The 11,370-nt window shown below is 50.1% G+C and overlaps 1 protein-coding gene across 1 annotated transcript in view; it reads right to left on the reverse strand.

The window, feature by feature from the left end:
* The window catches only part of MMP28 (matrix metallopeptidase 28), a 32,740-nt gene extending 21,587 nt beyond the window's left edge, over positions 1 to 11,153 (reverse strand). The window contains exons 1-2 of the mRNA XM_032789652.2: positions 11,074 to 11,153; positions 7,983 to 8,170 (exon numbers count right to left, since the gene is read on the reverse strand). Coding sequence (XP_032645543.1) covers positions 7,983 to 8,170; positions 11,074 to 11,153 — 268 coding nt within the window. The remainder of the gene's footprint in view (positions 1 to 7,982; positions 8,171 to 11,073) is intronic.
* Between the last annotated feature and the right edge of the window lie 217 nt (positions 11,154 to 11,370).

Consider the following 11,370-nt stretch of genomic DNA (forward strand, 5'->3'; position numbering starts at 1 on the left):
GTCCTGTCTTCTGACACTGGCCAGTGCCAGGTGCCCCAGAGGGAATGAACAGAACAGGTCATCATCAAGTGATCCATCCCCTGTCGCCCATTCCCAGCTTCTGGCAAACAGAGGCTAAGGACACCATCCCTGCCCATCCTGGCTAATAGCCATTGATGGACCTGTCCTCCATGAACTTATCTAGTTCTTTTTTGAACCCTGTTATAGTCTTGGCTTCACAACATCCCCTAACAGGCTGGGAAGGCTCAGCAGAGGCTTGCAGTTGTAATGGGATTAGACTGTAAGATCTATGGGGCAGGGACCATCTCTTTGCTGTGTCTGTACAGCACCTAACACGATGGGGCCCAAGGCACAATCACAACAGAAATAAATAATGACGATAATAAAGGAAGAGAAAAAGGAAAGATCACTAGGGATCAGACAGGGAACATCTGGCAGGGCTTCCTTGATGGTTCTGTTTTCTACTCTGATCCCTTAGCATCCTCCCTGGCTTTGGTCCATTCCACCCACAAGGAAGCTGGTCTGATAGGACGTGAAGAGCCAGCTGAGGAATCCGTGTCTCCCCTTGCCCACTTCCTCCACTCTAGCCATGCTGGAAGCTTCGCCCCCTCACTTGGATTGCCCTGCTTAGGGACTCTTCCTCCCCAACTCCCTCCCCTTGGAATGACTCATATGGGGGTGGGAAGGGAAGACGGTTTATGGCTCTAGAGAGATGATTTCTCCCGTGCTGCATTTCTCTTCTCTTGTGGGTTTAGTCTCAGTTGTGCCCTTAGACGTCCCTGGGCCAACTCCACCCCCGAGCGATGCCACTGGCTTCAGTGGACGGATTGGACCCAGCGGTCAGACTCCGGTCTCAGATGCACACAACCATTGACTCCATGTGCATCACCAAGGGCAGAATTTGATCCTTGGGGCTGCCGCTGAAGCAGGGCTTCGATTAAGTGGGAGCAGGGGAAGGTCCAGCTAACAGCAGTGGCCTCTTCCTTGCTTGGGGTTAGCAGTGACCCACCCACAGCTCCCCCTCCTCTTTCCTTCTGCTTTCACCACTGCAAAGTCCCTGGGGTGGCCAGCATCAGGCAGGATCAGGCCCCAAGTTTCTGGGGGCACTCACGGAACCCAGCAGGTTACGTGGTGTTTGCATAATTCACCCTCCCCCCATCCTGCTGGCATCGCCCAGCTGTCCCCAGACACTAAGAGAGACAGCTCCCAGCAATCAAAAAGCCTCTTCATTTACATTGCCACCGCCAGGCTAACCAAGTTCACACATCCTTTGGCAAGGGAAGAACGCACCTCTCTGTGCCAGGTTTTCCTCTCAAGGCGCCATGGATTCCACAGCATTCCAATTCCCGATCCACCTCGGGGCTGTGGGGCTTAGTGCCAAATATAAAATGCCTAGAGCCCTGCAAGGCAGACACACTGGTATTCCCTGCAGCTCCCTGCTCATGGGTCTGTCAGATAAGGGCCTCTCTAGTCTCCATATACACTGAAGATCTCATACGTGTAAGGGTTCCCTGCCAATCCTTCCTCTCCCTCCACACCATGATGGCTGCTGCCCTCCACCCCAGAGGTGGCTGCATTTCAGTGAAGAATGGAAAGATTGTCATACATGATCTGTAAAATGTCCCAAGACTCGATTTAAAGGCCCGGGGATTTAAAGTCCCCACCTGTTCCAGTCAAGGCCCTGCGCATTCCAATTGAGGCCCCGCCCCTTCTCAGGACCCCAGCCCTGTGTATCAGTAAGTCCTTTAAGTTACTTTCACCCCTGCCCGTGGCTCTCGAGTCATTCCAGGATCCTGTTCCAAATCACCCCCCTTGACTGCATGGAGCTGCTCTTGTCCATCTCCTGGTCTCTCTTCTTTAGTGTTCTCCTCCCAGCGCCTTCTCCTCTGCAGCCCACTCCCTCTCTGTGTCCCTGCCTGCCTGGGTCTCCTCTGCAAACCTGCCTTGCCTAAAGCCTGTTTGCTTCCCCGCCCCCTGCCTACAAATGCTCCATCTTATCTCCATGGAGCCCTGCCAAGATAGTTTGTAGGAAAGATGAGAAAAAGAGTCACGATTTATTGTAGGGAAACCAGCTGCGTGTAACAATCCTGCCCGGCTGGGGGGAAAGTGCTGCCTCTGGGGAACATTCCCCACCCCACTATCAACCTCAGCCACTAAAACAGATGCAGACATGTCACTGGCACTTATCTAATGGCTCATTAACTTTTCCCATGTCTCAGGCACAGCTGCGCCCAGCCCGCTCTCCCCACAAAGCACGTTACTGACGGGCATATTTGGAAGGCAGCTGACGGGAGATGAGGGGCCGGGTAAATGGGTGTGATAGTGCTGACTCGCCTGGCGCTAGGCATGCCCAGCTCAGAGGCAAATCCGGCCCTGTAGCCACGAATCTATGACCAGACGGTCTGATGCAATTAACTCAGCAGACAGATATACACCCAGACTGCTGACAGTGCTTTCCTCCTTGCAAGGCACTTTAGAGTCTCTGATGGGAAGCGCAAACCCCTGTGTTCAAACACAGGCACCTCGGGCAAAGCATCCTGATTTTCTGAGGCAATGCAAATCTGGAACGCCCGCTGATTTCAGTGGGAGCTGCAGTTGCTCGGGGACTTTGAAAATCGAAGCAGTTTGATTTAGGTACCCTTAAGCATCCCCCTTTGCAAATTGTGCCCATTGTTATTACTGGTAGGGGCACAGGTCCAGTTTTAAGGACCGTGGTTTTGTTGGAAGCTACCCTAAAAGAGAGCCTCCAAACCTGGCCTAAGTAGCCATCAGTCCCAGAGATGTGCCCAGCCTGCCTTAATTTCCCCTCCTCCAAGCAGTCTTCCCGGAGCGAGATAGAAACAATGAGAGGTCTTGGTCCTTATCTTCAAGGCACTCAATGGCCTGGATCCACGAGCTGTGTCTTCCCTGACAGAAAAGATGTTTATTTTATAGTGAGATAAATAGGCTGCCATAATCCTAATGCAGATAAGGCCATTGTGATGTAGCCCAGCAAGGTCACCTCTGGGTGGGAGAACCGTGTTGATCTCAAATAGATACACTGTAGGAAAATCTACCTGTGCCTTATCTCCACTTGGATTTCACAATGAGATGGCATCAGTGCATTAGTTATCTTGCTTAAAAGAAAAAAAGAATCATCAAACTTCAGAACACGGTCCAGAGTTGACCCCATGCCTCAGGCACCGAGGAACTTTCTGTTATAAGGGTCAGACTCATCTGTGCAGGAGACAGAGCATCCTCAGGGGCCAGTCTGAGACTATATCCCCAGAACCGACAGCCAACTGCGACCAGACATCATCATCACCAACGAGGACCGGAAGAAGATCATCATGGTGGATGTTAGAGTGCCCTTCAAGAACAGGACCCCGGCCTTCCACCATGCCCGAGCTTAAAAGGTAGAGAAATATACTCCTCTGGCCAACACCTTGAGAGCTAAGGGCAGGGCCGGCTCTAGCAATTTCGCCACCCCAAGCACGGTGACACGCTGCGGGGGGTGCTCTGCCACTCGCCGGTCCCGCGGCTCCGGTGGACCTCCCACAGGCTTCCCTGCGGGGGGTCCGGTAGTCCCACGGCTCCGGTGGACTACCGGAGCCGTGGGACCAGTGGACCCTCCACAGCGAAGCCTGTGGGAGGTTCACCGGAGCTGCGGGACCAGTAGACCCTCCGCAGCCAAGCCTGCGGGAGGTTCACTGGAGCCGCGGGACCAGCGGAACCTCCACAGGCACGCCTGTGGGAGGTCTACCGGAGCCGCCTGCCGTCTTCCCGACAACCAGCAGAGCCCCCCCCGCAGCGTGCCGCCACAAGCATGCGCATGGCACACTGTGGCCTGGAGCCAGCCCTGGCTAAGGGTTACCAGGTCCAGACACACGGACTGATTGTTGGAGCCTAAGGCGCATGGAACCCCAGTAACAAGCAAGTGCTGAGAGAATGCAGAATCGTTCAACGCTATGCTCAGCTGATGTAGCAACTCGTGGTGTTGGGTGCCATCAGGTGGTCGAGGGAGATCTACATAGAACACATTACCGGACATCGGCAATACTAGGAGAGATGAGGGCAGTCAGGAAAGTAACAAATACTTTCCTCGTGGATTGCATTTTCTAAATGGACAACCAACCTAATTCTCATATTACTGAGGGACAATCTCCACTCATTGATATATTTTGCTTTGCACAACCAAATCTCCATACAACTTTTCATGAGCCATGTACCCAAATATTCGGATTCTAATATCCAAACTGTATTGTTAAATCTAGTCAGCTAAATTTGGGTTATTGTTGATTAAATGTCATATGCTACATAGAGTACATAAAAAACTGACTTTGTATTCGTGGATAATCTAAGCACTACACCCAGATGTACAGACACTCTTTTCCCAACCTACGTACTATGTCATTTTTTTAACATTGGCTTTAATAAAAATTTTAAATTAAATTTTAAATTGTGAGGGCCCACTGGACCCTCACAAACTTTACCCGCTTCCACTCCAAGTGCCAGGGGCATTTCTCTGACCTGCCTTCTCAGATACAAACACATTTGCTTGGACATTTAAAGCAAAATCAAACCCTATCCAAACAAGCCACTCCACAGCACACACACCGCTCCCCCCAGGCAGGAATGAACTACGCATGCCAGAGGTTACCCATGTTACTTAATGCACAGCTGGAAGATGCTCAGATACAACAGTAAAAGAGATCGAACAGAACCTGCCCGACATGAACTTGCCATATGGAGAACAATGCCAAATAAGAGTCATTTACAGCAGTGTCTTTGTAAGCTATTGTCTCTGGAGAGAAACTTGGGACAATTTTCAGAATGAATGTTCAGTGCGATACCTTCCAAACAATCCTAGTGACGGGATCAACTCAGCACTGGCTCAGTCATTAACCTCCAAAAGGCTGGAACAGGCAGATGCATGTTTTCCAAAAGTTCTTCTCACTAACAAGCCTGGATTCCAGTCACACAATTTTAATTTTGGGCAGCTATTTCCTTAATGTTGATCAGGGATTTTATGGTCCAATAAGTGTAACTATACTTAGCAGACAGATGTGTTCAAAAGTCCCTGAAAGGGAGAAAAGATCATTCTATCTTCTTGCCTCCTCTTCTCCAAGTGTAAAATTACTGCAGTACAGCCAGGAAAAGAATCAAATAAAAGATACATCCAACTACCCCAGCCAAGCCTAGAGCTGGACGCTTGCAGTGGCTGCCAGAGTAATTTAAAACAGACATAGCAGGACGTGTGGAGATGATAAATAACAGGATCTCAGGATTTGCTAGACCTGGTCAAAAAATTTCCGATAGGAGAATTTTCTATTGGAAAATGCAGCTTTGTCAAAATCAAAATATTTCATGGGACCATGTCAATTTCAATAAGGAATGTTGAAACAAATCGTCATGGGCTCTCATTTTGAGAAAGTCAAAGTGTTGCATTTTGATAAGATGCAAATGTTTCATTTCAGATTTATTATTTCGATATGTTTAGACATTCATATTGCATTAAATATTCATTTAGTATTATAATATATATATTATATTTATTATAATACTTGTAATTACATTCTAATGTTTTGACATTACCAAAATGAAGTGTTTCAACATCAGCGAAACGGAACAATTTGATGCTCCCAAACAGAGTTTTTTTGGCATTTTTGTTCCATGGGGAAGTTTGGCTTTTCCTTATGATTCAGGACAAGGAAAAAAAAAGAATTAGGGCTGTTGATTAATCGCAGTTAAGTCACATGATTAACTGAAAAAAGTTAATCGTGATTAAAAAATTAATTGCGATTAATCACACTGTTAAATAATAGAATACCAATTAAAATTTAGTAAATATTTTGGATGTTTTTCTACATTTTCAAATATATTGATTTCTGTTATAACATAGCATATAAAGTGTACAGTGCTCACTTTATATTATTTTTATTATAAATATTTGAACTGTAAAAATGATGAACAAAAGAAAAAGTATTTTTCAATTCACCTCACACAAGTACCGTAGTGCAATCTCTTTATCTTTAAACTCAAAAACAAAACAAAGTCCACTCAGGCCTACTTCTTGTTCAGCTAATCACTAAGACAAACACGTTAGTTTACATTTACAGGAGATACTGCTGCCTGCTTCTTATTTACGTCACCTGAAAGTGAGAACAGGCATTCACACAGCACTTTTGTAGCTGGCGTTGCAAGGTATTTACGTGCCAGATCTGCTAAACATTCATATGCTCCTCCATGCTTCAGGACCATTCCAGAGGACATGCTTCCATGCTGATGATGCTCATTAAAAAAAAATATGTGAATTAAATTTGTGACTGAACTCCTTGGGAGAGACTTGTATGTTCCCTGCTCTGTTTTATCTGCATTCTGCCATATATTTCATGTTAGAGCAGTCTCAGATGATGACCCAGCCCATGTTCGTTTTAAGAACACTTTCACAGCAGATTTGACAAAATGCAAAGAAGATACCACTCTGAAATTTCTAAAAACAGCTACAGCTCTCAATCCAAGGTTTAAGAATCTGAAGTGCGGTCCAAAATCTGAGAGGGACGAGATGTGGACCATGCTTCCAGAAGTCTTAAAAGAGCAACACCCACATGCGGAAACTGCAGAACCCGAACCACCAAAAAAGAAAATCAACCTTCTGCTGGTGGCATCTGACTCAGATGATAAAAATGAACTTGTGTCGGTCGGCACTGCTTTGGATCGTTATCGAGAAGAACCTACCATCAGCATGGACGCATGTCCTCTGGAATGGTGGTTGAAGCATGAAGGGACATATGAATCTTTAGCATGTCTAGCATGTAAATATTTTGTGATGCCAGCTACAACAGTGCCATGTGAACGCCTGTTCTCACTTTCAGGTGACATTGTAAACAGGAAGTGGGAAGCATTATCTCCTGCAAATTGTAACCAACCTTGTTTGTCTGAGCGACTGGCTAAAGTAGGACTGAATGGACTTGTAGGCTCTAAAGTTTTACGTTGTTTTATTTTTGAATGCAGGGGTTTTTTTGTACATAATTCTACATTTGTAAGTTCAACTTTCATAATAAAGAGATTGCACTACAGTACTTGTATGAGATGAATTGAAAAATACTATTTCTTTTGTTTTTTTACCGTGCAAATATTTGTAATCAAAAATAAATATAAAGTGAGCTCTGAACACTTTCTATTCTGTGTTGTAACTGAAATCAATATATTTGAAAATGTAAAAAACATTCAAAAATATTTAAACAAATGCTATTCTGTTATTGTTTAACAGCGCAATTAATCACAATTACTTTTTTTAATTGCTTGACAGCCCTAAAAAGAATCTAAATTTCAGCATTTCCCATGGAACAGAAATTTCAGTTTCCAATCAGCTCTAATTGTTGCTGAGGTCAGATGTGCAAAAGAATGGGTAAAACTCAGAAGGGCCCATCTTCAGGCAGCTTCTAGGAATGACCCATACTTGGCAGCAGCAGGACGAGGCAGCAGCAGGACTAGGTCTTCTCCTGCTCTTGTTTTGCTAGGAGAGGCTCCCAGCACCTCAGCCAAGTTACAGGTGCTCTGGGAATCAAGTCACAGTATGTAAAAGTTCAATCACATGCAGCCTGGGCAAGCACCCAAGTTTTATTGGCCAGCAGCCTGCATTATTGCACTTGGCCCATGACCAGGGCCGGCTCTAGCAATTTTGCCGCCCCAAGCGCTCTGCCGCTCACCCGTCCCGTGGCTCCAGTGGACCTCCCACAGGCGTTTCTGCGGACGGTCAGCTGGTCCCACGGCTCTGATTGACCTGCCGCAGGTGTTTCTGTGGAGGGTCCGATGGTCCCACGGCTCCAGTGGAGCTGCCGCAGGCGTGTCTGCGGCAGCTCCACCGGAGCCACCTGTCGCCCTCCCAGCAACCGGCAGAGCGCCCCCCGCAGCATGCCGCCCCAAACACGCGCTTGGTGCGCTGTGGCCTGGAGCCGGCCCTGCCCATGACAATCTCATTGAACAGCGAAAGTACCTACTCTGCTGCGCATAGCGCTTCCCGCGTCTCGTCTTGGCCCGTCTGCCGGAAAGCAGGGCCCACACCCGCTCGGCCCAGGCAGCGTGGCTTTCTGCATCACTCACACCACACCGCGGCAGGTTCATCTGGTGGAGCGTGGAAGTATCCAGGACCCCGCTGAGCGGTAGGTGGGTCACCCACTGGAACTCCCTGAGAAAGAAGGGGAAGAAACGTCAGAGACAGCAGGGAACTGAAGGGCCACGCAGAATGATAGCAAGACCTGGAGCCGCCCAGCCCTCAGTCACTGGTTCACACAGAAGAGCCGCTGGCACTGGTGCATGATGGGAAATGATAGTGCTCGACACCTATAGGACCAGATCCTGGGCCCACTGAGTCCTATGGCAAAGGTTTCATTGTGCTGGGAGCAGGATGCAGCACTTGTCATCCACATATCTGAAAGCTGTTTATAGATGTGCTTACCCACACTGCACAGAGGGGAAACTGAGGCACAGAGCAGGGAATACGACAGCAGAGCCTGGGCTAGAACCCAGGCCTCCTGATGCTCAGGTCTGTGCTCTAACCACTGCACCATACTGCCTGCCATACTAAAATGAGTCAGCGCATCCCAGTTCCGTCTCTCACAGGCAGCTATCCACATTCAGCTCCTAGCAGACAGGTGAGAAGCACAGTTGGTTCCGACTGGCAGACTTAGCAGGGGAGGCCCAGGATTGAACGGATTTTAATCAGACTGGGGCACATACACTGAAGTAAATGCAGTAACCCAAGGGCACACAGGCGTCTCTGAGATCAGAGCGTGGCCCAGGGGAGCTGGAACAGAAGTCAGCACACACTGACGCTTGCCACATGACGGCATATTAACCTTTGGTAACCCTGTCCCTGGCCTGTCAGGGGATTGGATCCAGGCAAATAAAATCAGCCAGCTCCCAGCACTCCTGGGTGCCACACGTTTCTTGCTGCATCTGCTGCACTACAGGCTCCTGGGGCTGTTAATGCAATACAGCCAGAGTTCGGTACAGCTTTTGCATTGGCAGCTGGCGCCATTTTACTAGCATGAAACTCCCTTCTCGTTCACGTTCATATGCTTGGCACCTGGGGAAGGGAGGGAAAACTCTCTGGAGCCAGGCTGTCTCGGAAAGGGCAATCTCCTCCATAGCACCTAACACAATCCACAAGGATGTGCTGAGGTGGGAGGCCCGTCCCTGGCATTAATCAGCTAACGAAAGCCCCAGGAAGAGCACAGCTCCCAGGAGACAACCTATCCTGCAATCGCAATGGACCCTTCTGGCCTCGGAATCTATGGCCCCTCTAGGCCAGAGTATGAGGGGATAGAGAAAGCGTGTCCTAGCGAACACACCACCTGACTAGAGCTCAGGAGACGTGGGTTCTACTCCTGGCCCGCTGGGTGACCTTGGGAAACTCATGTCTTGCGCCTTAGTTTATCCATCTGCAAAATGGGGGGGGGTGATACTGGCCTCCTTTGTAATGTGCTTTGAGATCTACTGCTGAAAAGCACCATTGACAGACCAGGTGGTGTTGTTATTATAAGTGCAGCTGTCATCCCAGGCAGTCATGAAATCTTCCAGCCAGCCACGAACTGCAGCATTGCTGCAGATATTATTCTAACCAGGCCATAAAAGGCAAACAAATCTGTTCAGTAAGATACTGGGCTGAATGGTGCAGGTCAGCGCATCACTGCTGGGAGCTGGGCATGCAGCTGTGCATTTTACAACAACCAGCTGTGCTTTTGCCTGCTTAGAAGATAGACAGAGCACAGGAAAAGACCTTTGCTGGGAAGAGAATTTAAGGTTAGGGTGACCAGGTGTCCGGTTTTCAACCAGAACGCCCGGTCGAAAAGGGATCCCGGCAGCTCCGGTCAGCACCACTGACTGTCCGGTTGGCGGCGGTGTGCAGCGGGGCTGGCAGGCTCCCTGCTAGCCTCTATGCCGCGCGGCTCCTGGGAAGCAGCTGCCTTGTCGTCTCCCGAATGGGAGCTGCGGGGATGGCACCTGCAGACGGGTAGGAGCCGGAAGTGGGGGGACGTGGTGGCTGCTTGAGGTAAGCGCCGCCTGGAGCCTGCATGCCTGACACACACACCCCCGTGCCCCAATTCTCTGCCCCAGCCTTCATCCCCCTCCTGCTCTCTGAACCCCTCAGCTCCAGCCCGGAGCTCCTTCCTGCACCCCAAACTCTTCATCCCCAGGCTTATCCCAGAATCTGCACCCCTAGCTGGAGCTCTCACCCCCCCGCCACAAACCCCAGCCTCCTGCTCCAGCCCAGAGCCCCCTCCCACCCTCTGAATCTCTCAGCCCCAGCCCGGAGCCTTAACCCCCAGCCGGACCCCTCAACTCCTCCCTGCACCCCAAACCCCTCATCGCCAGCCCCACCCCAGAGTCTGCATCCCCAGCTGGAGCCCTCACTCTCCCACACACCCCAGACCCCTGCACCAGCCCAGAACCCTCTTCCACACTCCAAACCCCTCAGCCCACAGCCTGGAGCTCCTTCCTGCACCCCAAGCCCCTCATCCCCAGACCCACCCCAGAGTCTGCACCCCTAGCTGGAGCCTCACCCCCCCCACACACCTCAGTCCCTTGCCCCAGCCCAGAGCCCCCTCCCACCCTCTGAACTTCTCAGCCCCAGCCCGGAGCTTGAACCCCCAGCCGGAGCCCTCAACCCCTCATCCCCGACCCACCCCAGAGTCTGCACCCCCAGCTGGAGCCCTCACATCCCCTGCCCATGTCCCAAGCCCCTGTCTCAGGCTGGAGCTCCCTCCCGCACTCTGAACTCATTTCTGGCCCCACCCTGGAGCCTGCACCGCAGCCGGAGCCCACACTCCCTCCCACACCCCAGCCCCCTGAGCCAGCCCGGTGAAAATGAGCGAATGAGGGAGGATGGGGAGAACAAGCGACAGGAGGGCGGTGGGGGGGGGGGCGCCTCGGCAAAGGGGCGGGGCAAGGGTGTTCAGTTTTGTTTGAGTAGAAAGTTGACCACCCTACCTAAGGTCAGGGTACAGCTCACACAATCCAGAAGCCAGGGGCTGGATGGGGATTTTGGTTTGTTGCATTTGAAATTTCTACAGAAAGGAAGATTCTTACCTCACTGCTTCTGTGAACTGCTCAGAAGTGGGTCCATTAGGAGCTGGCTCATCAAAGTAGCCATACTTCTCCAGGAACATCTGCCATCAAAGGAAAAAAAGGAAGACAGAAAAGTAAGTTGTAGCTGAAGCACAACTGGGGGGAAAAAAAGCCTGAGAATATTAACAGTCGTTCATCTGCACTTGATTACTTGGGATATAATGTTCACGTCTGGAAACAGTGCAGCAAAACCAGGCCCACCTAGGAGCATGCAGCTGTGTGGATGTTGCTTACTGTGGGGACAGAAGTCACAGAACT

Source organism: Chelonoidis abingdonii, chromosome 20 (genome assembly GCF_003597395.2).
Source record: "Chelonoidis abingdonii isolate Lonesome George chromosome 20, CheloAbing_2.0, whole genome shotgun sequence".
Taxonomy (NCBI): domain Eukaryota; kingdom Metazoa; phylum Chordata; order Testudines; family Testudinidae; genus Chelonoidis; species Chelonoidis abingdonii.